The sequence below is a fragment of the Antennarius striatus genome, chromosome 6, assembly GCF_040054535.1.
Source record: "Antennarius striatus isolate MH-2024 chromosome 6, ASM4005453v1, whole genome shotgun sequence".
Lineage (NCBI taxonomy): Eukaryota > Metazoa > Chordata > Actinopteri > Lophiiformes > Antennariidae > Antennarius > Antennarius striatus.
Window position 1 is genome coordinate 12,027,382 of NC_090781.1, and position 27,864 is coordinate 12,055,245.

Here is a 27,864-nt window from a genome sequence, read left to right on the forward strand (position 1 = left end):
AAAACAAAGTGACAACTGGAATTTCTTTTAATATTCTGTTTGATTTTATTTGCAGCACATATTCCATTACAAATGATGTTAGTGCAGCCATAGCAATCAATGTTAAATCTTTCTGGGGTTCTGCATAGACACTTTTTTCATGAAAATAAAACTGTTAATGTATCTTAATCAAACTCAGGCAGTAACTGGATGTCTTTACCCAGATGCTTTTTCAGCCACCCCGTTATTTTAAACAGGTCGATGTGAAAGTCGCGAGCATCAGGAGGTGGTGTGTCACTGCTGTGTCTTCTACGAGCTGAGCTGAGAGGTCCACACAGATCCACGCTGCCCCAGCTGAGGATTCCCACCTTGGAGATTAAAGCAGAGCAAACATCCACGTGGTGCTGATTTCACTTTAAAGATACTTTTGGAAGCGAGAAACTTGTCAAACTGACCTGAAAGTAGCGATTTCTTCTTCGCAGAAACAGGGCTCCACCAGAGTCACCTAGAAAGAGAACATAGAGTATGTCTGTGGAGCCACTAGTCAGACGCTGATGGCTGTGGAACAGTACATGCACACTGCAGACCTTTGCAGCTGATAGCATCCTGGTGTCCATCTGATCCCCCAGAGCAGAGGAATCTGTCAGGCACGTACTCCTCCAGAGTCACGTCGGTGGGCTCAGTGAGTGTCGTCCTCGCCTTCTCCACACAGCTCCGCCTCTGCACACAGCAAACTACTTACAGCGCCACACACTTGAGAACAGAGAAACGGATTTGTTTCCTCCACATTATTTACGAACAGCCTGAAAGCAGGTCACAGTCTGGACATCCGGTTCTAAAGACTCACTTGGCTCTGAGTGTGGATATGAGTTTCTTTGCGTTCAGGCTTCTTGTGACTGTGGATGAAAGAGGCAGCGGTCTCCGTGTGTGACAGTAGTTCCTCCCCTAAATACACACCTCAGTGTTAATTGACAACACATTAGAATCTATACAGGGTTGCAAGTCTATGTTGTAATAAATAACTGGGACCATGTTATAGAACAAAATATAGAAATGGGCCTGTGTGTAGAATTTAAGCAGATTGAGGCAGGAGTTTCAATATATCAGCAAAAATCATACATCAATGTGTGTGACTGTGGTCAGCTGTGAAAATGTCCACTCATCCAATACAAGTTTTATTAGACGTAATAAGTGTCTTTTTACATGAGATGATTTTTGAATGGTTGGAGTATAACACTATTCATAATGGTGCCAGGGTGTTTAATTCACGGCACAGGGTGGGATGAGGTGTGTTCAGTTCAATGGCATCTGCAACTACAAATCTAAAAGTCACTCAGAACAACACACTACTACTTTAACAATATGCATGCCTGTAAAAGTCAAAAGGTTACGTACTGTGCTGCTGACAGGTGGAGTTGACTCTCTTCATGGCTCGGCTGGCCGGCACAGTGCAAGGCAAGCAGATGGGTCTGTTGGGTGACACACAGCACTGACACTAAGGAACAATTCAGATGTTTGCATTTTGTTCCTGAGCTATAAAAGAACTGCATCTTTTTCATTTGTTAGATCGCGCGGACTGGCGATGTATTGTAATTGTCAGTGTTTGTCCGTCCGTCCACCAAATATCTTTACAACCATTGAAGATAAAAAGATGAAAAAAAAGCACATTACTCAGGCGGCAAAGCAGATGAAAATGATATGATGACCTTGACCTTGAAAAAACTAGGTCAATGTCAAATTTCAATTTTTATACCTATTTAGGTACACATCTCTGAAACCTGATGAGATATAATTTACTTTTGAATCTTAGGTGTGTTTGTGTTACCTGGCTTTCCTAGACAGAGGGATGCTTGTGTTCAGTTGCACCAGAGCCACATCGTAGTCATAAAACTCGGAAACATTTCTGTGCTTCAGTGCATTGATGTTGAAGTCAGGGTGCATGATCACAGATTTAGACAGCACTCTGCCCCCACCTGGGAACCAAAGGAGCTGCAAATTATTTCAAGAAGAAACACTGTGATCACTGTGATCCTTAAATTTAGTCTACTAAGAAACACCATGGCAGCTCTGAGCAACAATATGTAAACAGATAAATTATGTCACTCCCTTTTTTGGGAGTGGAAATTCACAGTTCAGCACATGATGAAAAAAAATGTCTCGACAAACTGCACATATGGAGGACGATTTCATGTGACAGGTCTGAGGCACACCTATAAAACCTTCTTTCAGGTGAATGATTATGTTGTCCAACACCAAACTCTCTAAGATAGCATTTGAGATATACAAGATTTTGTGGGCTCAAAAATCTGAATATTTTTCTTTCGGTTGTGAACAGTTATAACCCATGAGGTGTTACATCTATGCTTATGCTACACTATGATTCCTGCTGTTCTTGTGGTTCTGTATTGTTCTTAGCATTACAATATTTTCAACACGCTTCTCCATGCTGTACAATGCTGATGTCCAGCCACTCAAAACCATCAAATAATTACCACAGAAAGCACCGCTCCACCATCCCTTTTTTTTTTTTCATACATGAACCGCCAACAGCAACATGTTTCCAATACGTTTTCATTCTGACACTGACCGTGTTTTATCTCCACTTGTTGAGGAACGTTTTCCGTACTCGCTCTAGCGAAGCAGTGTGCAGCTGTCAGCACCCAGTTAGGACTCACAATGGATCCAAAACACGACACAGACTACTAGAGAGGAAAACGTTCAGGTGCTAAAATACGCTGCCAATCATCAGACAGAAGCTGTGACCTTTGTGACTGATGTTTACAAAGCTCTCACACTTGTCACGGTGACGTGCCAGGGTCTGGCGTGAACTTCACTGGCCTCTTCTTCCTGGGCCACCCCACACATCGTTACACTCTCATCACCTGTGTTAGAAATCGTGCATGTTTTAAAGGTCATAGGGCAATCACTAAAACGTTGATTCCATCTTAAACATCCTGGTTTCTGAATTCTCTGCTGTCAGATGGAAGGTTCTGTGTCTTCGGGAGGAGGATCCACTCACTGATGATGCTGTTGAACATCTGTCCCAGCGAGTGGAAGTCTTTGAGGACGAAAACGTGCTGCTCCCCACGCTTCTTTGAAGCTAAAGAGTTCAACTCGTCTCTCTTCACTTTGGTCCCAATACCAAATACATAGACATCTAAAAACACATGAACTTATACTTCATACAGTTGGTGTGTAATTTTGGTGATCTTGAAGCTGTTGGGCTCAAAGATAATAATTGTTAGTACAGTATTCAGTTGAATAGAGTTATTTACTGCACATGTGTACTGTAGTATTTAATGCTTTTATTATCATGATACCCAGCAGCATCTCATCCGTGTGATCTTGAGATGTGTGTTGATATCCCAGTAAATTCCGGATCTGGGCCATGGCGATCTGAGGCCTGCTCCCTGTGTTGGAGTATCCTGCAGGAGAAAAAGATGAAGATAGAGAGCGATTAAAGGCCAGTATGAATTTAAGGCAAGAGATTTTATGAGCTGTTATGTTGTAAATATGCGACATCTCCTATATACTTACCATCTGTTTCTACGATGATGATGTTTTGAGTCTCATTAAAGTGGTTTGTGTCTCTGTGTCGTTTAAAGAAGCTGATCGCCTCATTGACACGTTTCAGAGCAGCATGGAGGTTGGTACCCGTCTTGCGCCCGTGGCCTCCAGAAGAACGTGCAAGGAATGGATGAAATATTAAGAGATGTAAAAACGTATTGTAAATTGTTGAGCACAATAATTTACTATACCGAATGAGGCCTACTTATAGTCCAGGAGTTGAAAAAAGATTTGAAATGAATGGATGAAGAGAAGATATCATGATCCTACTATTGTAGTCAAACTCCATCAACCTCCATATGACATCGTCTACGCTGCCACTTATAGCCGAGTCTTTGATGTCTACAATGTCTTTCACCTCACTGGCAAACGACAACACGTGGAAGTTCATCTGCACCTCGTAGCTGTCCAGCTGGAAGCAGGAGCAGACAAGTAGGTACACAACTGACAATAAATGTGACAACATGTTGTTGTTTGTGCAAACCTTTCTGATTAGATCGATGGTGGCATCCCTGGATATGTTGAAGTCCTGCTGACTGATGCTTCCTGATGTGTCCAGTAAAATGTAGACATGCATACGACTGCCTTCAGCCACACGAAAACTTCGGGCAAAGTTTATTTTTGCATCTTAAACACACACAGAGCATTTGTTAAAAAAATAAATTTAAAAAAAGTTTAATGCTTGCACATAAAATGTATTTTGTGCTGCAATAACGTCAACACAAGTAAACGTTACACACACCTGTCTTTTTGGAGGCTGGTGACAGCACATCCAAGACTCCTGCAAGTGATCCTGTCATAGCTGCTGCCACATCACTGGGGGAGTCAAAGGTTTGGGGTCCTGCATTAAAGCAAATCCTGCATAGCTGATTTCTCATAATGACAGTTTAATGTGAACTGATCTTGTTCTGGTTTAAAGTCCAGTTGTTGTAGGCCTAGTTCCTAGCAGTCTAACTTATTTCTGCAGCCACAATTTAGCATTTTGAATGTATAAACTCTTCATCTGTACCTTGGCATCGTGGCGTCGAGCCGCTCCACTCCCTGCCGTGTAGACAGAATCTTTCAGCCGACCCGAGCAGGTCCAGACCGGCCTGACACTGGTAGCTCACTTTCTCTCCGACGTAAAACCGGCCTGCTGACCTCTGGGCCCCCGGTGGCACCCCCGGGTCATCACAGTCATCCGCTGTGTTTAAAGATAGCGTTTATAGGCATCTAATATTCTCTCGGATATTGGTGGTGGTGTCTACAGAAGCGTTCACACTATAATGTTTGAAAAACTTGTCATAGGATTGTGTCTTGAAACACTCCAGGAAAGAGAAGTCAAGAACATTTTTAAAAATGTCTTATCACAGAAACTCCCTTAAACTACTGTACTTAAGGGTTAAAATGTATTGAGGGACAATTAAAATCTGTTTATCAGAAGCTGCTTTATGAATCTCACTAAGTATGACGTTAGTTTATGCTCATGCTACCGTAGGTTCTGACATACCTGAACTTAACTCAGGGCCTAATATGAACAGTCTTCATCATTCTGTCTTGTGCTAAAGCAGGAGCAGGAAGACCTGAGTAGTCCCGTACTGGATATACTTTAACCATAAATGTGATTTATGATTTTGAGCAGGTTTCATGCGGCTGTCCATCCTCACCATGGTTGTCGCAGACAGGAGTGGTTCCTGTCCACTCCCCAGAGAGGGTGCAGGTCCTCTGGGCTGACCCATGTAGAGTAAACCCCTCCTGACAGGAGAAGCTCTGCGTGGCGCCAACAGGGAGCCACTGCGCTCTGGGCCAGAAGTCACCCTGATCCAGCTGGAGCTGGGCCGGACACAAGATGTCTGGGAGGTGGGGGGGGAGAGGAGGAAGAGGAGCATGTGAGGGAGTGGTGCTGAGGAAGAGAATTCAGTTTTTGAAGAGACGACATTACCTTTGCATTTGGCCAGTGACACTTGTCTGCCATTTGGCAATCTCATGGATGACCACGCCCCACCAGCACCGCAGAGCCTGGAGCTGACCGGGAATGGATACTGACCCGGGTTGCAGTGATAGGTCAGCACACTGCCCTCCAGCCCCCCCTGGAGGGGGGACACATCATCAGCTGAAGCATCTATCTGTCTGTCTGTTTGTCTGTCTGTCTATCGGCTCTGGTCCACCTTGAGTCTGAGCCTCACTGCAGATGTTGCTCCATTCATCCAATCACGTCTCTTCCTGGATATCAGTTGATTCATAGAATCATTCTACAAATAGCTGGAATTGTATTCTCACCATCAATCATGTTTGGCGGACAGAGGTGCTTCAGAAGGGTTTGGGTTTTGGAATTTAAAGAAATGCTTATAGTGCTGTAGTGCTTATTGTGCTACTTTTTAGCTGTCTTATCCACAATTCTTTGGTTTAGCAAAAATCAGGAAGTCTGTTTTTTGTTGTCTTTGTTCCTGTTCTCCTCTTTCAGCTAAATTTAACTTTTGTATTTCTGCTTATTACATTTCGATCATTGGCTGTGAAACCAAGACTATGACATTTTATATTGCAAGAGTCACAAAGTTTGGATACAGGTTCCCATTAAGAGATAAAGAGTCTCATGATGTTATTAATATAATAACATCATTAATCAGAGCACAAGAATGCACCAATGAAAGTGCAATCTGTCATCATAGGATTTATATTAATGAAGAACATTTCCTGAAAATCAACTTACATGATAATTGATAATTTATAGATGGATATTATTTTTTACCTGTGAGTAGGTGACATGTCCATCTTTGATGCTCTCTGCCACTGAGCAGCTCAGAGGCTCATACGTTTCATCTTCATAGGTGTACTCATCGTATTCAAGCAGGAACACTAAAGCCCAGAGAGTAAACATGGTGGTAAACACACATCTACAAACACACACACACACACGCACATTTGTTTTAATGCTTACCATCCTGGACAGAGATAAAGACTGCGATCCCAAGCAGGAGCTTCGTGTCCATGACTGTTCTACGGTGTTTGTGTGACCGACGCCACAGCAGGAGTGTCTGTACTGACCAGAACTCTGGTTTGATGACCGATTACCCATTTCCACACTTGAAGGGATGCATTGAGCAATTCAGGACAGAACACCAACTTTCACTTTTGGTTTCTAACTGATGTTATCTGTTCAAGTTTGTTTTGCATGAATTTCTTTGCTGATATTATTAATTTATTTAAAACCGCAAAAGCTGTTCTACAGATTTACAGTAAAAATCATCATCTGTAATGTCATGAGCCAGCTTTGGGTAAATGATTCAATTTCTAATCATGCTGTTGCTTGCGTACCCTTTAAATATGATTTAATACTATAGTAAAATAACCCAGGATGAGTAGTGAAGGTTCAGACATTTCATCTTAATGTCACTTTTGGTTTTAAGGTTATGTACCTAAATGCATTTGTATTTATGTGTTTGTACATGCAAAGTGAAAAATGCATTTTAGTGCTCAAAAGATTATTATAGTGATTACAGGGGTTAAACAGGATCCCCCACCACCACCACCACCACCATCTACATCTAGTGCCCATTCTTCCCTTCCTCCCTCCTCCTCCTCCTCCTCCCAGGAGCTCAGTCCTCTCAGCTGACTCGGCTTTATTCAGCACAGCAGAGTCTCTAAAACTTTTGCGACCACTCAAACAGCAACAGAAATCAAGTATAACACAAGGCTAATGCTACTAACTCAAACAGCTTTAGAAGAGGAGTGGAATATTTTTACTATTTTAATAAGTACTGTGAACTATATATTAATTTGATCCTATTATACTGCTGGGCTCTGCTGGAGGAGGAAACTCTCTACGCCTGGAGCACTTCAGAGAAAGTTTGATCAACAGGTGGACAATGTTTAGCGAGTCTGGACAAACATCTTCAACGTCCCATCCTTTAGAAAGATCTGTCTCTACAAAGTCATCGCTCATGTGTTCTTCACATCATCAGGCTCTTTAGGAAGTGGAGCTCTGAAAGTCTGGCAGCAACCAAAGATGTCTGACCTCAGCCAAGTGGCAGTGTTCTCAGACTCTTCAGACATCTATAAGGTGAGTGACAATAAGTGTTGAATGAAGGAAAACGTCAAAACAGCTATCAGCACAGTAGGAGGAGATTAAGAAGGGGCCACTGTGGTCATCATTTGCTTTATGGAGCTAGAATTCTGCTAGGATCTATCACAAATGCGTATAGAAGAGGCAGCTGGGGCAGAAACAGAGAATAAAGTTAAATGGTTGTCTTGCTTTTAGTTCCACTACTTCCTGCTGTGTTCTTCTCAGAATGTGTTCTTCAACCCCGCTTTTGAACTGGGGGGAGAGCAAGAAGAAAGGATGGAGGGATTCAGGACATCCACATCCACGCCTGAACCAATCAAAGCACCACCAGCAGCTAGTGAGTCAACCAATGAGGATGTCGCATTTCCTTACTGACATTATTTCATGGCTTCACCTTTAAATCCAATCCTCAAAGAAAAGAAGAGTGTGTGAAGCATAGAGTTGTTAGAGTTATCAGAATTATTAGTTATTAAAAGCTATTAGAGTCATTAGAGCTATTAGAGTTATTAGTTATAAGAGATATTAGAGCTATTAGTTATTAAGATATTTGAGATGTTAGAGCTATTAGAGTCAGTAGAGTTATCAGAGCTACTAGTTATTAGAGCTATTAGAGTCATTAGTTATTAGAGTTATCAGTACAGATGGGTTCACTCATCATGACATGATTTAAATCAGATGTCTGTTAGTCTTTGTAGAACCTGCCTCTTAGAAGTCCAGTGCAAAGCAAGCAATATAAAATGAGACGTCCCTTTAAATGAAAACATCATCACACCTTAATGAGTTCTCACATTTCAGTCAATGAAAATAACAAGGCGGTGAAAATATATTGCAGGTGATAGTCATCTCTAATGTTAAGTCTCTGAACTGTCACATATCAACTTGTCAGTGCGTCTTTATGCCATTGGACTTAGGTTGGGGTCTGATTGGGGTCTGTGTGATGCATCTGCGGGCCCCTGGATGTGGGTGGGGTGTGGTGGTGGTATCAGCCGCCACCCTGCTCCTGTTGGCCACTTTTGGACTGGTTCTGGCCCTCATCCTGACGCGTGAGTTGCAGATAATCGGTCGATTTAATAAAGTCAGATTTGTACTATATGTGTATTCATGTAAACCAAACACAAAGGTGGTAAAATGAGAATGTGGTGAATAATTTCATCCTTTTTGCTTTATTTGTTATTTCTCTATGCAATATATTCAGCTTTTTTTTATATGTACAGTCACGTTTCTATTCTTTGTCTTGCGGTTCATATTTAGAGTTAAAAAGTCAGGCAGTGGACGGTCAGTTTCTGGCCACCCCACCTTCAGACCTACTGGATGCAGGAGGTGGATCACCTCCTACTCCACCTGCAGCCCCGGTCGACAGGAGTCAGCCAGACACTACAGCTGCTCCACAGCCCACCAGCACCCCACCGTCTGGAACGAGTGAGAGATTCAAACAGAATGCTTGTTTATCTTCTCATATACAATCTGATGACTCTGTATTGATCTGCTCCTAATCTGGTGATTGCTTCCCTCGGTCTCCCTTCCTCTCAGATTGTGGAGGGGTTTTGACTGACTCAGAGGGCAGTTTTAGTTCTCCAAACCACCCGGGAAACTACCCACCCAACTCGCTGTGTGTGTGGGTGATCCGAGTCCCACCCCCCTCCCTGGTCCAGATCCATATCTCCTCTCTGACTGTGGAGGGACCGTCTCCCTGTTTGTTTGACTGGCTTGAAGTGCAGGAGCAGAAAGAACAGAACTCTGTGGCAACCAGGTCGATCAGACTCCATCTTCATTGGAATGAGTCAGTCAGGCTAGGCCGTCTCAATCACATGCTCTGTTTTATTTGATAATGCTAAGCGTCACCTTTTAAATGCATGTGCTTTTATTTCAAGAAGGGCTTGAACTCTGCAGTCCACAGGTCAAAAATGATTATGAATTTCTACCTAGATGTGTTGTTTGTGGATTAATTACTGCTAATACTTTGCCGGAAAATACTTATCTAATTACACAAAAAGCAGAAATTCAACTCCACTTAGTACGCACGCTGACCTCAAATGGTTAATTGTGCAAAACTCTCTTCTCGAACTGATATGTTCCAGTATACTGGTTCCCTCCTATAATGGGAAGTTGATCAGCTTCATGCCATAATCTTAAATACTTGGTAGATGGCGCTAAAGGTCTGCTAATAAGTGAGGTTCATGAGCTCACTGCAATGCAACACTGTTTTACAAGAGTTTAAAACTCTGTTGCATAATTTACACTTAAATCCATTAAAGAATTTATAGGGCAAAGCTGAAACTTAAGAAGCACCTCCAGAATTGGAAAATGCAGAAAAAAAGGGCAAATAATAAATAAATAAATAAATAAATAAACAAATGCATCATCCTTCCTTCCTTCAGGTTCTGTGGTAATGTGGCCCCCCCAACAGTCAACACCAACAGCAGCGCGGTGTGTGTCACCTTCCGCTCTGACAGCAGCATTGCGGGCAGTGGGTTTGCTGCACATTACAAAGCCGTGCTGCCTGGACACAGTCAGTAGTGATGAGTGTGTTTGAAAACACATGGACCTCTGCCCTCATGTTCATGTGCCTTCACCCTTGTGTGTGTGTGTGTGTGTGTGTGTGTGTGTGTGTGTGTGTGTGTGTGTGTGTGTGTGTGTGTGTGTGTGTGTGTGTGTGTGTGTGTGTGTGTGTGTGTGTGTGTGTGTTGTTGGTGGTGTATTTTCTCAGAGAGCTGCTCTAGGGGCGAGTTCATGTGTGACGACGGCCTCTGTCTGCTGCCCGTATCCGTGTGTGACGGTCATCCAAACTGCCAGGACCAGACGGACGAGGCCTACTGCAGCCACAAACACACAGGTGACAACACGCCGGCAAAGTTCACACTGGATACCGGCTTTGACTCAATTAATGTTTTCACAGAATGTGGGGGTCAGAAGACCGGGGAACACGGTTACCTGTGGAGTCCAAACCACCCCAGATCATACCCACACCATCAGGTACTTTACTCTAACCACATTAGACTCACACGAGAAACCAGTGCAGGAGGAAGAAGCTCACGCTATCCAGTCATGTCATCTGTTCCCCATCAGATGTGCATCTGGTATCTATCTGCCGAGGACGGTCATGTCATCACACTGAGCTTCAGGAACTTCAGCCTTGAGACTCAGGACTTGTGTGAGTTTGATTATGTGGAGGTGCATGACGGCATCAACACCAACACAGGACGAGTGCTGGGAAGGTGAGACACGCCTTCAGACGTACACTCAGCTTCATCCATCCATGGTCTATTATGTTGAAGGGAAATAGGTCAGATATTGTTACCACAGTATTGTGAAGTAGGTTTTCCTCTGCATCTGCTTCAGGTTTTGTGGTCCCTCCATCCCTCCAGACCTGACATCCTCTGGCCCCCACATGACGGTGGTGTTTGTAGCTGATGATGGAGTAGCTGACAGCGGCTTCAATGCAACATACCAGTCTGTATCTGCTCTGAACAGTGGGTTTGGTCTTTGACCAGTTTATCCTGGTACTTTTATTTCTTGTTTATTTTCTAACTTCCTTTTTCCTGTTTCTATTCCCTTACTTCTATGCTTTACACGAGTATAAATCCAGCACTTTAAAAGCTCACACTATTTCCTTCTTCCTGGTGCCTCTTCCTCATTCCATTCACATTTCATTGTCCTGACCCTGAGCTGTTTCCCGTGTATCTAAAGGGTCTTGTGGTCCCAGTCAGTTTGCCTGCAGAACAGGGGAATGTCTCAGCCAGCAGTGGTTGTGTGATGGATGGAACGACTGCCCTGATGGAGCAGATGAAAAGGACTGTGGAAACTCCACCTACCCCCCCTTCAGTGAGTCTTATCTCTGCCCTCCATCGTTCTCCCTCCGGGCAGATATGGTTTTTGTTATGAGTTCAGTCAAAATCACACCTCCAAGCCCATATCAGATTAAAGGTCAACAGGTCACTTGCAAATCGAAACCTGAATCAAGTTATTTTGCAGATGATACACTATGTAGCTAAATGTTCACTTTTTAATCTGTGATCGTCATCTTCATTTCTCACGAGGAAGCTCAAGTGAATAATGTTACACTGTGTATGACACTGGAAGTTCTCATTATACGGAAACCAGATACTAAAATAACATCTTCTCCATGCCATCAGCTTCATCTTGTGAGTTCATTGAGGTAGAGATGTGTCAAGGTCTCAGCTACAATCTCACGTCTTTCCCAAACATCTGGTTGTCCATTTCTGATCAGAGAGAAGCTTCTAGACTCCTGCGACAGTATCAGGTAAAAGCGACCTTCCTAATGTACCTTCTTCTACTTAATTGAATGTTTCAAAATGAGACCAGCTGATAGCAAAAACTTTGTCAAGCATCGTCCGACCAGATGGATGAAGATTCTTTTAATAACATCCGTTTCACACATTTCCCCTTCTTGCGGTCCAGGTGTTACAGGAGCTGGCGTGCTTCGAGCCCCTGCGGCGGCTGGTGTGTGGGATGTTCGTTCCTCAGTGCAGCCCCCAGGGCGGCGTCCTCCAGCCATGTCGCTCCGTCTGCTCCTCGGCTGAGCAGCAGTGCAGACAAGCCCTGCGTCTCTTCTCCTTCAGCTGGCCGTTCAACTGCCACCTCCTGGCCGACTCACAAGAGCCCATGGAGTGCTCACTGCCATGACGCTCCCATTATGCTGTTACTAGATGTTTATCTCCAGCTCATCTACTTTAATGTTAGGGGTCACTTTTACAGTTTCAAGTCTCACGCCAGCCGGTTCACTGCATTCAAGAGACGTGTTGCATGACAAAGATCAAAACTGCAACTCCTGACATACGACTGCCTTTTTAAGAACAAAGCTGTCAGGTTTTTGAATAAGTTTTCAGTTTTGTGATTCAGATTCCAATGAAGAAAAATGATTCTCTAAGAGAAACTGTGGTACTGTAAATCATCTTTTGCCCTTATTTATTGCTTTGTTTGAATCATAATAAACATTAAATATACAGAGGGCAACTTTAAAGCAACCAAAATGTACTGTTCATCCACACAACACACGATTTTCTTTTCCATGTCAGCGTTTTTTAACAGTCGAGGTTTGATATAGTGTGTGGTTTAATGCCTGTGAGTTGAATCACACTGGGTATGATGAAATGTAGTACAGCTGAGCTTTCTTAACACAGATAGTTCAAGTCATACGAAAAAAAGTCTATAGAATAAAAGCTGTTTTCATACCAGACCTGTTTTAAAAATATATATCTTTCAACACCTGAGCTTTATCAGTAATGTCAACACAGCAGCCCCTCATCTTCACATACCTGGGGCTCAGAAAGTGCTCAAGTTAAGACGTCCTTCATCTGAGTTTGAGTCTCGTATAAATGTTGTTCATGACAAGGAGAAAGTGTTTTAATTCTTAAATATTCACACAGACTCCTGACGTGATTTTGCACCACAAAGCTTGGTTGTGTATTTAACTTTGTTGAGACTCTGCTCTGTGGTGACGTCAATCTGGTTGAGCAGCTAATGAGGCAAAATGAGTTTCAGAGTATGGTCTAAGGCGACAGCTGTCAGACCCCACACCCGATGCTTCCCGTTACGAAACACCGGGGTTGTGTATCCATACTTGCTCCCGATGCGAAAGTGAGTGTATCCACGGTTCTGAGGATTACACAAGTGGGACAAGGACAGGGTGAAAATCTCCTCTACCTGTGACAAAAACAGACAAAAGAAGCTAAGTTCACAAATTAGGATTGCGTCAGTTATTTTACTTTAGTAGGTTGTCTCCCCAATTTTAAATATTCAACAGTAAAGAAAAATCTGTAGGTTGGAATAACTTCTTGGAAAATTGTCCTAATTAGTTTTTGTTCTTATTTTTCATGATTTGATAATAACGATCTGCACACAAAAGTCTTATCGTCGCAAAATGCGTCCTAAATTTTAACTCCTGAAAAATGGAACCAGAACAAGATTGTTGTTTTAATTTATTTTCATTGTATTCATTTTTTAAGAGCTCATCTCAAGTTACGTTCTTAAATTTTCGAGGAATATGTTCAGATCAACTATTTTAGCATGAAATCCCAGCTTAGGAATGTTTAGGAGAGACTTTTATCTCACAAAAACTGACATGTTTAATACACTCGGTGTTTGAGAAAAATTCTCCAACCTCTTTTTTTTCTGCTGTATTCATGTCCAAACCTCCTTCTTCTCACTAATACTTAAAGAGTTAGTAACTATTTCTCTCAGTAAGGTGAATAACTTATCTTTAACAGGCTCTAGCAATGATTTTCTTCACTGAGAGTAACCCTTTTTCTTTTTCACCAAAAAAATTCTGTTTTTCACACATGTGGAACCATTTCAAGTGGATATAAAACAGACTGTACCTCTCCAGGGTTTGGTGCCAAGGTCAGCTTCTCTAAAGGCCCGAGGTTAGCCAGCACCGGAGCCACCATCATCCCAGACTGAAGACAGAAATAGAAGGAGTAGTCACGATCACACACCAGCTTATTCAGAATTATGGCAGTTATAAGACTCTCAAATATATTAAAAATACAATTTAACCCTTGGTATAATAATAAAACTAAATAAATCACAGTAAAACAAAAAAATAAACAATGCGCTGAGAGGATCAGCTGCTTTTTAAACTACAGTAGATCCAGAGCCTGAATACCTTATTCCAAAGAAGTACAAGTTAGCTGAAGCCTTACTTGGAAGTGAAATTAACTATAAAGGTGTTTTTTTGTTTGATATAAGACTAAATTGATGTATAATAAAAATGCAGGTTTCTCTATGACACAGAGTCATCAGCGTCATATGACTTTAGATTTACAACAACAGTCATACATTCAGAATAAAGGAACAAACCTTTCAGTAAACACCTGACACTCACCTTCTCTCTGAGAGGCCTGAGGATGCCCCAGACCCTCTCTGTCGTCACGCTAACACCCAGCTCCTCCTTTGCTTCTCTCAACGCCGTGGCAACCACATCGCTGTCTGACGGATCGGTTTTTCCTCCTGCAAAGCTACAAAAAAATTGGAAATGAGGAGAGATGTCACATTCTACTTAAAATATCTTGAAACATCTTTGATCTGTTTCCGGCCTGCCACTCACCTGACATCTCCTCTGTGCCTACCCTTCAATTTGCTGGAGCGTAGAGTGAAAAGGAAGGCCGGCTCTCCCTCCACAGAGCACAGCGACACCAGGACCGATGCCCACTTTGCCTGGTTCTTTCCCTCCCTCTGAAACAGTGCTTCACTCCCCTCGTCTGACTCGTAGAGCTTCAAGTTAGGACCAAGGCTCTGTCTACACCTGTTTTCATTCGCCAGGGATAGACAGCTTCTCCAGGCATCTGCTGGGGCGACCTGATGAATAGCTCTTGTTCGGTGCAAACAGACGCTGCAGGGTTCTGGGCTACTGAGAATGTGGTTCAAAATCCCTGAGTGCTTCACCGACAAGCTGAGAGGTCTAACAAACATCTTTCCATAATATGGACTACTCTGAAGGAAGGACTTATAAATCCAACTGTGTGAATGTTGGCTAGGTTTACACAGCTTCCTCCAGGGTAGAGAGTCAGGTGTGTTGATTTTACAGTTCCGGGGAACAAACTCAGTTGTGTGTTTTGCATCAAAAGTTTCTGCTACAGTGCATTTCCCAGAAACAGACAGATTTCTGTTTACAGAGTCATTAACCTGAAGGTAGTGATAACGGTAGGACAGAGCTGTTTTGGGTACAACAGTTTGAAATGACGGCTTTCTCAGCTGCTGATTGTCACAGTCCAACCCAAATGGAGACAGCTGGGTCTCTGTGGACGATGACGACCTCTTACTTTTGTGTCCCGCTCCGGAACGCCTGTCCCTCACTGTGTGTCCGCTCTGCAGGCCTACAGAAGGGTTCTCACAGAAAGCAGCAAGGTGGAACTCCCTTAGTGTCTGCAAAGGCCTTAAGGGGCAAGAGCAGGTGAGGATCTGAGGGCCCCTAAACATCCTACACCAACACACAGAAGCACATGAGAGTAGCATTAGACATCTCAACAGAACGTGACTGCAGGTAAAGGTCAGTGACAGTCACACCTGAGAGCTGCAGAGAGCTCATGCTGGTCAGTCACAACGAGGCTCACCTGAGATAATAATGTAGCATCAATCTGAAACCTCCTGTAACTTTTAAATGGATCCAGACTGATCGTATAAACTTATAAACTTATAAACGCTCCATTTCACCAGTTCGCTTCAGTCCCGTCAGCAGTAACACTTTTGTTGTTAGCAACAGCAGCTAGTTCAGCTGAGCAACACAGAGTCACAATTAAATGGGACTCAGTGAAAGGATTACTTTTGGAACTGTTCCAACAACAACTAATCGTCGAACGCTGGCTTCGTATCGTCAAGTTTGTTTGTTTTCTGGGCTTGAATTCATGTGTCGCTATGCTAGCAGGCTAAAGCGTGTTAGCACACAACAAACAACAAACAACAAACCAACGGGTTACTGTCGGGTACCGACGCTAAAATGAGCGTTTGGTTAATATCAAGCATTTGGTGACAAAAGGATTTCAGAATAATGCCACTGACAGTTTCTGAAATGATTTATCAATGGAAGGAATAAGCGCTCACCTTTTAAACTGAATAGCAGCGGCTACCCGGCTGACCCAACTAAAGATGGCGGCGAGCGGCTTCGGTCGCGTCACAGCTGCCCTCAGTTTGAAAAAAAAAATGAAAGTACTTTCTCCGAATCAATGAGATAATTAGCTTATAAAACGGTTTTTGTTTTTCTGACGCGATAATACAGCTATCACTAGATTTATTTTCTGAATTTTAAGATCATCGTATTAATTTAGAAATACGGCGCAACTCTTTCCCACAACAAGAACATACAGTATTGCTGTTCTGTAAGATGTGTTGATGTTAAAATTAAGTTCGCAACGATTTAGTTTAAGTAGTTCTTTGATAACGAGTCATGACACTGACATTGGTGATTGATTAAAAATCATCACCATTTGTTTGCCCTTTACGTCATTTCCCTGAGAAACAGTCTGTCCACTGCGTTTCACCCCAACAATCAAAAATGTAGTCTTTAAGAATGTCACTGAGTGGATCAGATTGTTGATTTATCTCTACTGTTGATCATTAGTTTCCGTAGTAACAATGCTGCCATTCATTTATGTCTAGCATTTAGCAGTTGACCTAATGGGAAGTACCAATGACATAAGCAGGGAAACTCCTCGCCTCACCTGTTTTACCAGCCCGACACCTTGAAACCAGCGTGCCTTTGTTTTTAAGGAGCAGCTGATTCACCTGAACTGGTATTTCAAACCAACCATCCCTGGGTGTACTTGCTCTGTGAAACTCGCTGGTTCACTAGTTTCTGTTCATCTTCACTTCCATAGAAGACTGTATGGCCTCTGCCTGGACTGAAGAAGACACCTTTGTCTGCTCGGTGTGCCTGGACACCCTCAAGGACCCAGCCACTCTACCATGTGGCCATTCGTACTGCTTGGCTTGTATTCAGAGCCACTGGGACAAGAATGACAGCAAGGGTGAATACAGCTGCCCCCAGTGCCGGCAGATCTTCAGGCCCCGACCGTCACTGGCCAAGAGCACTCTGCTTGTGGAGGCTATGGAGAAACTGAAAACCAACAGCCTGACGTATCGCTTGTTCACACCTGCTCCGTCGTCAGTTCCCATTTACCTGGAGGTCCTACCGGATACAGGGCCTCAGCAGGGCACCATGTACCCAGAGCTTCCCACAGTGGACCCCAGACCCTGCCCAAAACACAACCGCCCCATGGACCTGTTCTGCCATGAAGACAAGGTTTGTGTGTGTGAGGTGTGTTGGCAGCAGGAACATGAGGGGCATCAAGTTCACAAACCACAGGAAGAGAGGAGAGAGAGACAGGTATGTTCAGCAAATATCACCATCATAACTTCATCAATACTCCTTGTGTTTGTGTTGTTACGTTGAACTTTGTTAAAATGAAGTGCGAGTAAATGAAGAACTGTCCTTTCCCTACAGAAATATTTTCAAAATGAGGCCAGAATTTGACGTGCTGTAAAACGTGTGTGTGTTTAGAGGGAGCTTGTTGAGATGCAGGTTGATGTACAGAGGAAACTCCAGGAGAGTGAAAAGGAGCTCAAGGAGATCCCACATGTTGCCGGCCAGCAAAAGGTAATTGGAATCTTTGTACCAGGTTGAATTTTTTGACATATTACTTCCTACTGATGTTGTTGGTGTTATTTACACACTCTTTTCATAATTTCCTCATCGCTCATCTTCCTCAATCATGCTCTTCCTCTGTTTACACAAAGGCCCTGGTACAGGCTCTGAAGCAAGAGGACACAGACATATTTTCTGAGCTGGTCAGGCATGTGAGTCTAACAGGGGAGCAGATCGGCGAGCTCCTCAGCACCCATGAGACATCCTTAGGAAGCCATGCTGAGGGGCAGATCCATAGGCTGCAGCAGGAGATGGCACAGCTACGCTGGAAGAGTGAAGAGCTGAACAGGCTGGCCGACATGCAGGATGACATCTGCTTCTTGAAGGTACTGAGGGCAAGGCAGGGTGCTGCTGGAAATTGATTTAGCATAAATAGAATAAATGAAGAATTAAGATAAGCATGAAAAATGTTGTAAAACACCCATCTGTTTTAAAGAATTTCTTCACCCTGGAGCCTCTGGGTCATACAGACACATCAGGACAGTCAGTAAGTCAGGAGGAAGCAGTTGTAGCCTCGATCCGTTTGGCTGTGAAAGAACTACAAGAGTCAATAGAGGAGGTCTGCAAAGCCAGCCTGACCAAGATCGCCACCATAGGTCTGCTCTTTTGTCTTGTCTAGTCTTGTCTTGTCTTCACTTCCACAAACTCAAACCTCTCCTTTTTTGTTCCAGTGAATCAAGACACTGTGGCTCCAATACTAATCAACAATAGTCCACCAGTAGCAAGTGCGTCAGCAGCGGCCACTAGTGGACAGTCTGCCACACAGAACACAGGTAATAAATACCTATATTTCACTTATAGTGCCACCAAGATTCAAGGAAGTTCAAGGATTCACCAAGATTCAAGGAAACAGTAGAAGAAGATACTTGCAGATGTGTTTCTCACTGCTCCACCTGTCTCTACAGTTTATGAGATGACATCAGACCCTCCACCTGTGACACCCCGGCGACTTCAAGGTGAATATCCTGAATCTTAGACAGTCCATGAATTAATGTTCTGTTTTATCACTTCATTGTTTTCACCCCAGAAGTCAAGGATTCATCTAAATCTCTGCCGACACGTCCTGCTCGTCATCGAGGTAAGAATATAAGTCTGATGCACAATATAAAAACTATCCATGTTGAAGTAGATTTGAACTGGTGTGCCTCTCTTTTGCTCTTCCCTCATGAAGCTTCAGCCCCCCCTCTGCCCTCCACCCCTCTGCCCTCCTCTCCTCCACCCTCTGCTCCTCCTCTAAATCGAGGTAAATACTGAAGCATTAAAATCCACTCGTACAATTCCTTCTACCTCTAGAGATAGTGTGGTGTTGGTGATGTTTGATCTTTTGATAAGTTTAAATATATTTTTTCTCAGCACGTCCTGCAACAACGGTGGGACTTGTTAGCCCGCAACCAAAAACACGAGCAGAATTACTGAAATGTAAGTCAAATGCAGCACAATATCAAAGCTGTCTGGAGTGTTCGCTAAAATGTGTCATCTCCCTTCAGTCCGATTCGAACCAACCATGGATCCCAACACGGTGTATCGCCATGTGCAGCTGTCAGATGGAGGACGTACGGCTACAATGCAGGCAGGAAACTTGAACCTACCAGACCACCCTGAACGCTTCAGCTTCTGGAGACAGGTTCTGTGCAAGGAGCCTCTGGCAGGGAGCCCTTACTACTGGGAGGTGGAGTGGACTGGCCAGAAGGTGAAGCTGGAGACACCTGTTTGAAATGGTTTGAGCTACACATAGGTTTTATATACTGATGAAAAATCACTGCTAACTATCCAGTGATTTTATGTAAACTTGAACATTCATCAGACATCATCAGAGACCTGTGTATAGAGGGTGTTTGATTGTTAAGACCCGTTTTTTTTAATTACAACTGAGGTGAAGTGATGAGACCGTTTCCAGTCAGCAACAGCTTCCAACTTTACAACAAAATCGGTCACAATAATATCCAGATTGTAGGAAGAGAGCTCGTCTTCAGCGTTAGATCTGTCTTCCCTTTGCTTAGTGCTGGTTGTGAAAAGTTTTCCCAAAGATGAACACAGATTTTAAAAAAAGATCCTGAAAACTATTTTTAATCGGAATCATTTAGATGTGCCATCTTTTTTTTACTGACACTTTTGCCAAATGTCTGAAAACCAGAAAGTAGGAATACAGATTGAATGTCCGTAACATTCAGTGGCATCCTTTAAATGTTACTTTAGGCACTAAATTCATTGTTATATTTCCCTCACTATCTATATTTTCTTGTCATACAACTCAGATCACTATTGGTGTGGCCTCCAAAGACATGGAACGGAAAGGCTCTGATAACAGAAGTCGTCTGGGCCATAACGCTCTGTCCTGGACCTTGTACTGGTCTGGAACCGGCTTCTCCTTCTGGCATGATGGCCAAGAAAAACTACTGGGTTCACCTAAAGCCCGGCGGATTGGCGTTTATCTGGACCAGCACGCAGGAATTCTGGCATATTACCGCATTGCAAACAACCAGGCAGATCTCATCCATTGCCACCAGGGTCAGCTCCCTGGTCCACTGTACCCAGGGTTCAGGTTCTGGTCAGGGGTAGGAGTGACAGTGTCTATCTGCCAACTAGAATAGGATGTATTTAAATGATACGGTTGTTGCTCTGTTTCTCTTCTATTCTTTCTTTTGGTTTTTGTATTAGTCTTTTTGTGATTTAATGCATGTTGTTAGTTAATAAAGAACAGTAAAAAACACATAAATCCTCTAAACTTTGTGGCACTACATGCATAAAATATTTATTAAATGTAATACAGGTTAAGCAGCTGTGGAAGTGGTCTCCAGCTACAGGTACTTGGGGGTTCATCTCACCAAGGACCTCACCTGGAGCTGTAACACCTCCTACCTGCTCAGAAAGGCCCACCAGCGGCTCTACTTCCTCAGGAAGCTGAGGCGTGCTGGACTGGGGAGCCCTGTCCTGAAGGCCTTCTACAGGCGAGCGGTGGAGAGCATCCTCACCACCAGCATCACCGTGTGGCACGGCAGCTGCTCTGCAGCAGACAGGAAAGCGCTGCAGAGGGTTGTGAAGGCTGCACAGAGGACTGTAGGGGTTGGCCTACCTACCGCCACAGAAATCTACACGAGTAGGTGTAGAAGGAGGGCCAGGGCTTCTTTCCAGAGGATGTTAGACAGCTGAACTCCTGTGGTGCTCTGTAGTCACCCTCACGACGCCCCGTATGTCACCACAGACACACGGGGATTCAGTGCAATAGGGTGCTTCATCAAGTGCAATATATGGAGCACCCACACACTTAAGCTGCTGCGTTGTTACTAAATTTTGCTGTTCAGACACTTTAAACTTTAAACTTATATATTTTACATCTTAACTTTTCTTTGTTCTCTTTTCTTATTTACATTTTTAACCTTTTTTCTAGTTTTTCTTAACTTATCTTATTTATCGACCGGGCTTACTGGGACCTTCAGAGATGTATTTCGTGCTGTCAAATGTGAAAACGTGTGTCAGTATGACAAATAAAGACTCTGATTCTCTCTGATTCTGATTAAAACAGATTCTTTAAACATACTTATTACTTGTGACCAAAGGAATGACTAGATAGACTCTCCTGGTTTTATCTGTGATCTTACCGGTGTCCCGGTTATTCCATTCTCCACCTCTCCACTTGTCTGCAGTATCTTTAGTATTCCCACATGGATTTAGAACAAACCATTTGACTCTCGTTGGTTGTTTACCCACCCACTTCTTTTGTCTTGACCAAGCTAAGATGTTTCATCCCAATATATTTTGACTCCTTATCACTTCCTTGATTGTTGCTGTCAAAGAGAAACCCTTTTTGTAAGTCTCATCTGTCTTGCTCCAAACATCCAGAAAACTTCACTCTGTGCTGGTAACCTCATGAAATTCAACACTATTCACAAGAGGAGAATGAGATTCTCATTTTACACACTTGTCAATAATCTGTTGTGTCATTGCCTGAATGAAATTGTTATACAAATTGAAAGGATACAGTAAACACCGGATGGAGGTTTGGCGTCTGGTTGCACTTTTTTAAATTTTAAATTTGAGATGAAAACATCTGCTGATAGAGAAACAATACAGTGACGTTCAACATGGAATAGATTAATGTAACTGATACTAATCTAAATCTATTCTAACAGGTTTCTGTGAACCAAACAGTGTAACCCACATTGTGTAAAACAAAAAAAATCGTTATTTTCAATATATTTTCTAAAATTGTATAAATAGATCAAAGTTTATATTTTACCTTCACAACTACATTGACTTTTGAACACTTTTGAAACTAGTTGGATGGGAAATCTGTATACTCATCAACAAGAGTCCCCGTTCAAGATGTGAATTTATTTATCCCCAACTGGGGACATTTCCATCATCACAACAGCTCAGAAAATAGAATTAAAATAGTTTACATGTAGCAGATTTATTGCAAACTGATGGAATACTTGAATTATACAAAATCAGAATATGCACAGAATTATGAACAGAATCTGATCAATTTGGAACATTGCAGAGATAAATGGCTGGGCCAATTAATTTGTCTTTATAAAGAAGTTAATTGGAAGTTTTGGAACCGTTTGGAAGTTTTGATGTTTCAAATTGTCATAAACTTAATGCCAAGATGAAGTACAAACTATGAACAAGAAACCATTTGGACAACTTTCCTTTGAAGGATAGATGACACCTGACCTACATCTACAACACAAAGAGCTGGAATAGCTGATGATTGTGTGAAGCCCCCATTCAGGAACATATAGGCCTGTAGGTATATACAGATAGGATGAAGACTGAAAGGGTGGGGTATGGAGGCGTTGGGGAGGGAGGAGCAACTTGACAACCCAGGAACTGAATTAATAGGAGACATATGTATGTATATATACATATAGCTGTGACTCTTGACCCAACAGCTGCCTAGTACACCTTCCTGAAGGAGTCATCACTTGCCAGTATCATCATGCAAGGTGAGACTAGCAGTACATCTAAAAGGAAAACAGTAAAGCTTTGAGTGCCTAACATATTTATACAGCGACAGTTTCTATGTACATCAGTGATTGTTTCTGGTTCAGTAAGTGTTTTCTCTTCTTCTTCTTCTTCCAGCTATTGTATTTCTGTGTCTACTGGAAGCAGCCTTTATCCATGCTAATGTATTTTCCTGGGGCAAACAAGAAGAGTCCGACAATGGTGGTGACACCCCAGGAAATGGTGAGAGACTTTTATGAAAATACACCACATGACAAAGTCAGTATTTCTGCAGCTCATCCACAAACCGCTCCACCTCTGTGTGTGCTCAGCATGTCTGACGGACTCGGGATCGTGTGGCTGCTGCCTTATGCAGCAGCAGATACACAAGATGAAGGAGTTCTTTAACACCACCCTCAAGGAGATGGAGCAGGAGCTGGAGAAAACACAGACCATCCTCAACAATGTTAGAGGTGAATGACTAAGAGGAGAAAGGAGTGAAGGTCATCAGAACATCTTGAAGAATCAAACCTCATGTTTCTCTCCTCCTTTGTGCTTCTCCAGGTAGTCGCAGTGCCTACTCCGTGGCTCTAACCAACGAGAACCGTTTGAAATGCTTTGGCCCATTCCGGGATGACAAGATTGTTACCTACAAGCACATCTTCATCAACATGGGTAACAGCTACAATCCAGACACTGGTGTCTTCACCGTTCCCCGCTCTGGGGTCTACAACCTAGCCCTCACCATCTACAGTGACGCTGGCTCCCCTGGTAACACCTTGGCAGCCTGTGCTGGTCTGCAGGTTAACGGACGGCTGCTGGCAGGACCCAGAGAGTTGAACATGCAGGACCAAGAGGACAGCGCCACTATTGTTCTGGCAGTCCATCTGAAGGCTGGCGACCGGGTGTCCGTTAACCTGCCTATTGGATGTTTCCTCTGTGACAACAGCAGCCACTATAACACCTTCAGTGGGTTCCTGCTCTACAGTACTGATTAGTTTAGGGAAATGATCTGGGAAAAGTCTTGACCGTCTGAAAACGGAAAGCTTTTTGCTGCTACAACTTTTTCGTCCTGAATCTACATTTCCTTTGTACCCTCACCAATGTCAACAATTTACTGAATCTTTTTCAATGTTAAAATAGATTCAAATACTGTTTGTAACTGTCCATGTCTTAATCTTCCTTACAGCTGTTTTATGTTACATAATCTCTGTATCTTTGTTGTTCTGTCAATATGACATTAATTACTGATTTGTGAGCCATGTGATCAAATTATGTGATATACCTGTAAAATTACAAGAAAATAAATCATGATTTTGACCCCTACAGTAGCATTAATGTGATTGTGATGATGTCAACGTTAATGGACATAGAGGCGTGTGAAGGTGTTAACAGACGGACTGTATGTGGTTTACATACAAGAGGAGGCGTCATCAGTTGTAACTTATTGATGAAGACTTTCGGCGCTTCAAACTCCTGTGGGGTTTTTAACACACTGAGAAATGTTAAAATTGCTATAAGAAACCTTTTGAAGAAAAAAAATAACGTGACATTTGCTAAAAGTGTTACAATCTGCCCACAGTAACATATGAGACAGATTATCAGTGACCCGTGTAATCCCATTCCGCATTCATAATGCATCAGCAAGAATTCACCACGACTGAGTTTAAACTGGGGGGTAGGTGGCGCAGTGGGCAGCACTGCTGACTCATAGCAAGAAGGTTCCAGGTTCAGTTCTCGTGCTGAGTTTCCCTGTGTCTCCCACCTCCAAAAACATTCAGCTCAGGTGAATTGTGTGCACTAAGTTATCCATAAGTGTGTGTTTCTCTGTCTTCAATGTGGCTGGCGTCTTGTCTGGGAAGTGCCCTGCCTCTCTTCAATAGCCAGCTACAATATGCTCCAGCAGACCTACTAGGTGAATGGATGGATGGATAGATGGATGGATGGATGGATGGATGGATAGATGGATGGATGGATGGATTTAAACCACCAATCAGAGCCAGGGGGAGTGGGTGGGCTGTGAAACACCTCTAAAGACCCCTCAACAGAGGAAGCTGCAAGACTCACGACAGGTTGGAGGCTGAGTTTTTTTTTTTTTTAAAAATTAATTTAAATTTATATACTGTAATGATCCCCTAGGGGAAACAAGTGGCACACTCTCGTGTTAGTAATTCATGCATGCATAGTGTGCACAGGCCCTGGACACACAAACACACACAGGGGGCCTCCACGCCTGCAGGGGGAGGTAGAGTGGCGGAAAGCTCTTGCTTGGTGCGCCCAAATGGGCGCCTTGCTTAAGGGCACCTCAGCAGTGCTCCAGAGGTGAGCTGGCACCTCCCACTGTCAGCTCACACCCCATTGTTTTTTGGCCGGGAGTGGGAATCGAACCGCCGATCTTTGACCATTGGACGACTCGCTCTACCGCCCGCTCTACCACTGAGCCACTGCCGCCCCTCATTTTGCATGAGAACGACAGACAGCATCAAACATCTGATGCTCAGGTAATGTAACTCTATTATGGCTTGCTGAGGACACTAATGCTTTGTTTGAGTCACTTGATTTCAAAGTGTGAATGATGGGGAAAGTTTTTGGAGAGAGATGCCAAGACTGTCACATGTGACTAACAGGTGATGGCACAGACCCTCTTTGCAGAAACACCTAACTAGAAATTACTCACATAGTGTTCAGGTGTCTTATCCTTAGGATAAACTGCTTTTTGTCTCAGGGTGGATTTGAAAAGTGCTTGGATGTTGTTAATAAATTAGAAACAACAAAAAATCTTGTACACAGACTACTGGAATAAATGTGAAGCTCCACAAGCCCTGATGCTTCCAGTTGATAATAAAACTGAACTCCACATCTCAGATGATAGCTGATACCTGGGTGGCATCTCCAACAAAGCCCTGGTGGGTGTGTGATTTTTAGAAAATGAGAGCCACCGGTGATGAAGAAGTACTTCCATGGTTATCAGGTTATAATGCCAAAGAGTGCAGACAATAAAAAAATGAGGAGGAGCAATGTGAAAAGGAAGGATTAAAAAAGTCATAAAAAGAGGTAATAAGGGAGGGGCTGTCTGAAAAGTGTATATAAATGAATCCATGACTTTTGTCTTTTGGGTCATTCATCACCTTCCATCCTTCTGAGAAACGTCACTATGAGAGGTGAGAGCAGGGGTAATTTTGTTTAGGAGGGAAATGGTTGTGCGAATTTGAGCTTTAAAACAAACAACAACGAATGAGAGGATTTCTTCAACTTGTTTAGGTGGGCTTTATTGATGCCCATACTTATCTAAAAAATAAAAAAAATTTTTTTTTAAAGAAATCAATAGGCTGCAAATGTGAAGCTTTGTCTGGGGTTGTCTGCCTTTCCCCTTTCCTTTCCAGCTATTGTGTTGGTGTGTCTGTTGGAAGTAGTCTTCATCCGGGCTGTTGAACCTCAGGATAGCGACTCACTGTTTAATTGGGATGTTCTCGGTCAACCAACAAACACAGTTGGTGAGAGAATCAGGAAAAAGTCTATCCTTTGAGTCTATACTGTACATTGTACTGTCTTTTACTACTCACTGTTATACGTGTGTATGTTTGCACACAGCTTGTTTGTCAAACCCAGAGTCATGCGGCTGCTGTTTGATGCAGGACTGGATAAAAGAGTCAGAGAATCTCTTCATGTACAAGGTGAATGACTTGAAAGAAGAGCTGGCTGAGACAGAGATGATCCTCGACCATCTGACGGGTGCGATGCAGTTAAGAAAATCATTTAAAAAAAACATCTTAAATAACTAAACTGACTCCCTTTTTTGTGAATATGGACTGACTTTTATCTTCTATGCATTTCCAGCCAACCGCAGCGTCTTCTCCGTCTCTCTGAACAACGCAGAGACTTTAGAGTGCTTTGGCACCTTCAGGAATGACGAAATCATCACCTATAGCCACATCTTCATCAACCCAAAGAACCACTACAATATGTCTACTGGCATTTACACTGCTCCCTGCTCCGGCACCTACAGCTTCTCTCTCACCATCTACTCCAGAACTATCGCTGGTACAAACGTGGCCACTTGTGCTGATCTGGTGGTTAACAACTCGGTGGTGTCTCACATCTCTGAAACCAGTGGCCAGGACGTTGAAGATAGTAGCACCACTGTTATAACCACAAAACTCCAGGTTGGGGATCGGGTGTCCGTCATACTGCCCACTGGTTGTGCAATCTGCGATAACAAAAATCACCACAACACTTTCACTGGCTTTCTGCTGTATGCTGATTACATAAAGACAAGTGGCCATTGACATAATTTTTTTTCTCATATCCAGTTAATGTTTTGTACCAACCAAACACACTGCTGCGTCCTTTAGAGGTTGTTTTTTTTCCCCATCATTATTCAGTCTCCCTTCTGAGATCATGTCTAAGCAATTATCAAAAAGTGTAAAGGAGAAAGGAAGACTTTTAAACCACCGTTTAAACGATTTTCATAGCTTTTCATGTAATAATATTTTAGTGCGTTGCTTGTGACAGGTGTTGATCTAGATATGCTGAAACAATGTCATTTAAAGTTTTGATTTGAAATCTGAATGTTTGTCAAAGAAAGTTGCTGTGCTTGAAACATACAAATAAAATATACAAGTTTCAAACAAAGATCTTGGCTTTTGAAATCATCATGTTCTAAGTTCCATTAAAGAAATTTAAACTATAAATATATTAACATGGGAGCTGGGGGTGCAATAAACATTACATTTTTATTACCCATAAATTTTATTGAAGCCTGTAAATTACTGTTTTGATTTGTGTCAATGACTTAATCATAAAAACTGATGATTTAAATCAAAGTGGATGTTCCATGACTCCATTATGAAACTGAATCTATAATTATTATAGCATGACTAATGGAAACATTATCATCTTCAGTGAAATAACAATCAGTCTGGACACACATACTTTATCTTGAATGAAAGCTATGAATAACGGTTACGTTAACTATGTTGACATTTTTCTTTCTCCATTATTGACAAACCAAGAAAGTATGTTGCTCAAAAACTGAGTAGATCGGCACGTTCATTGAGTTTCCTACTTTGGTTTATTCAAACACAGTGATGCAGCTGCTTGATGCAAAGCAAGGTCCATTTTAGCTTTCTTGGAACAGTTACATAATCAGATGATACCTCGCTTGAGAACA

At 42.7% G+C, this 27,864-nt stretch overlaps 5 protein-coding genes across 10 annotated transcripts; 3 read left to right on the forward strand and 2 right to left on the reverse strand.

The window, feature by feature from the left end:
* Window positions 1–27: 27 nt before the first annotated feature.
* On the reverse strand, window positions 28–6,618 carry si:ch1073-280e3.1 (complement C2). Its single transcript, XM_068317057.1, has 19 exons — window positions 6,464–6,618; window positions 6,275–6,381; window positions 5,468–5,615; window positions 5,193–5,378; window positions 4,556–4,729; window positions 4,289–4,387; window positions 4,031–4,173; window positions 3,817–3,958; window positions 3,517–3,651; window positions 3,300–3,404; window positions 2,999–3,136; window positions 2,773–2,861; window positions 2,567–2,678; window positions 1,805–1,952; window positions 1,375–1,448; window positions 827–924; window positions 567–699; window positions 435–484; window positions 28–347 (listed from the first exon to the last, which is right to left on the reverse strand). Exons 1-19 carry the CDS (start codon window positions 6,513–6,515, stop codon window positions 165–167), a joined length of 2,316 nt encoding a protein of 771 aa, XP_068173158.1. The 5' UTR covers window positions 6,516–6,618; the 3' UTR covers window positions 28–164.
* Window positions 6,619–7,157: 539 nt separating this feature from the next.
* mfrp (membrane frizzled-related protein) lies at window positions 7,158–12,243 on the forward strand. 6 transcript variants are annotated; one of them, XM_068318176.1, is made up of 13 exons: window positions 7,158–7,585; window positions 7,814–7,925; window positions 8,500–8,631; window positions 8,840–9,007; window positions 9,119–9,368; window positions 9,967–10,097; window positions 10,296–10,421; window positions 10,485–10,561; window positions 10,655–10,803; window positions 10,928–11,058; window positions 11,276–11,410; window positions 11,722–11,849; window positions 12,008–12,243. In XM_068318176.1, the coding sequence occupies exons 1-13, from the start codon at window positions 7,532–7,534 to the stop codon at window positions 12,230–12,232; spliced, it is 1,818 nt and encodes a 605-aa protein (XP_068174277.1). In that variant the 5' UTR covers window positions 7,158–7,531; the 3' UTR covers window positions 12,233–12,243. The 6 variants fall into 6 exon arrangements, with proteins under 6 accessions (XP_068174277.1, XP_068174278.1, XP_068174276.1 ...); XM_068318177.1 differs by having other exon boundaries at window positions 9,119–9,338; XM_068318175.1 differs by having other exon boundaries at window positions 8,475–8,631; window positions 10,296–10,561.
* An 803-nt stretch (window positions 12,244–13,046) lies between these two features.
* Window positions 13,047–16,186, reverse strand: nudt8 (nudix hydrolase 8). The gene is made up of 5 exons (XM_068318180.1): window positions 16,148–16,186; window positions 14,655–15,527; window positions 14,433–14,565; window positions 13,927–14,004; window positions 13,047–13,252 (listed from the first exon to the last, which is right to left on the reverse strand). Exons 2-5 carry the CDS (start codon window positions 15,524–15,526, stop codon window positions 13,067–13,069), a joined length of 1,269 nt encoding a protein of 422 aa, XP_068174281.1. The 5' UTR covers window position 15,527; window positions 16,148–16,186; the 3' UTR covers window positions 13,047–13,066.
* On the forward strand, window positions 15,408–21,082 carry ftr86 (finTRIM family, member 86). Its single transcript, XM_068318179.1, has 12 exons — window positions 15,408–15,500; window positions 16,703–17,429; window positions 17,604–17,699; window positions 17,840–18,073; window positions 18,184–18,343; window positions 18,419–18,520; window positions 18,653–18,703; window positions 18,775–18,825; window positions 18,919–18,990; window positions 19,101–19,166; window positions 19,235–19,437; window positions 20,003–21,082. The coding sequence occupies exons 2-12, from the start codon at window positions 16,929–16,931 to the stop codon at window positions 20,336–20,338; spliced, it is 1,872 nt and encodes a 623-aa protein (XP_068174280.1). The 5' UTR covers window positions 15,408–15,500; window positions 16,703–16,928; the 3' UTR covers window positions 20,339–21,082.
* Window positions 21,083–22,689: 1,607 nt separating this feature from the next.
* cbln20 (cerebellin 20) lies at window positions 22,690–23,692 on the forward strand. The gene is made up of 4 exons (XM_068316493.1): window positions 22,690–22,696; window positions 22,833–22,937; window positions 23,027–23,167; window positions 23,259–23,692. The coding sequence occupies exons 1-4, from the start codon at window positions 22,690–22,692 to the stop codon at window positions 23,690–23,692; spliced, it is 687 nt and encodes a 228-aa protein (XP_068172594.1).
* Window positions 23,693–27,864: the final 4,172 nt, after the last annotated feature.

Excerpts from the sequence above, each read along its gene's own strand:
- si:ch1073-280e3.1 (XM_068317057.1), bottom strand. The coding sequence starts at position 6,515 with ATGGACACGAAGCTCCTGCTTGGGATCGCAGTCTTTATCTCTGTCCAG. Across the intron at positions 3,652-3,816 it reads GATGGAGTTTGACTACAATA|GCCACGGGCGCAAGACGGGT; the intron begins GTAGGATCATGA and ends GTTCTTCTGGAG. Across the intron at positions 2,862-2,998 it reads GATGTTCAACAGCATCATCA|GTGATGAGAGTGTAACGATG; the intron begins GTGAGTGGATCC and ends TTTCTAACACAG.
- nudt8 (XM_068318180.1), bottom strand. The coding sequence starts at position 15,526 with ATGTTTAGGGGCCCTCAGATCCTCACCTGCTCTTGCCCCTTAAGGCCT. Across the intron at positions 14,566-14,654 it reads AGGCACAGAGGAGATGTCAG|CTTTGCAGGAGGAAAAACCG; the intron begins GTGAGTGGCAGG and ends ATTTTTTTGTAG. Across the intron at positions 13,253-13,926 it reads TGGCACCAAACCCTGGAGAG|GTAGAGGAGATTTTCACCCT; the intron begins GTACAGTCTGTT and ends TTTTTGTCACAG.
- ftr86 (XM_068318179.1), top strand. The coding sequence starts at position 16,929 with ATGGCCTCTGCCTGGACTGAAGAAGACACCTTTGTCTGCTCGGTGTGC. Across the intron at positions 18,826-18,918 it reads ACGTCCTGCTCGTCATCGAG|CTTCAGCCCCCCCTCTGCCC; the intron begins GTAAGAATATAA and ends TCCCTCATGAAG. Across the intron at positions 19,167-19,234 it reads ACGAGCAGAATTACTGAAAT|TCCGATTCGAACCAACCATG; the intron begins GTAAGTCAAATG and ends ATCTCCCTTCAG.
- cbln20 (XM_068316493.1), top strand. Across the intron at positions 22,938-23,026 it reads TGGTGACACCCCAGGAAATG|CATGTCTGACGGACTCGGGA; the intron begins GTGAGAGACTTT and ends GTGTGTGCTCAG. Across the intron at positions 23,168-23,258 it reads CATCCTCAACAATGTTAGAG|GTAGTCGCAGTGCCTACTCC; the intron begins GTGAATGACTAA and ends GTGCTTCTCCAG.
- mfrp (XM_068318173.1), top strand. The coding sequence starts at position 7,532 with ATGTCTGACCTCAGCCAAGTGGCAGTGTTCTCAGACTCTTCAGACATC. Across the intron at positions 10,562-10,654 it reads GATCATACCCACACCATCAG|ATGTGCATCTGGTATCTATC; the intron begins GTACTTTACTCT and ends GTTCCCCATCAG. Across the intron at positions 11,850-12,007 it reads GACTCCTGCGACAGTATCAG|GTGTTACAGGAGCTGGCGTG; the intron begins GTAAAAGCGACC and ends CTTGCGGTCCAG.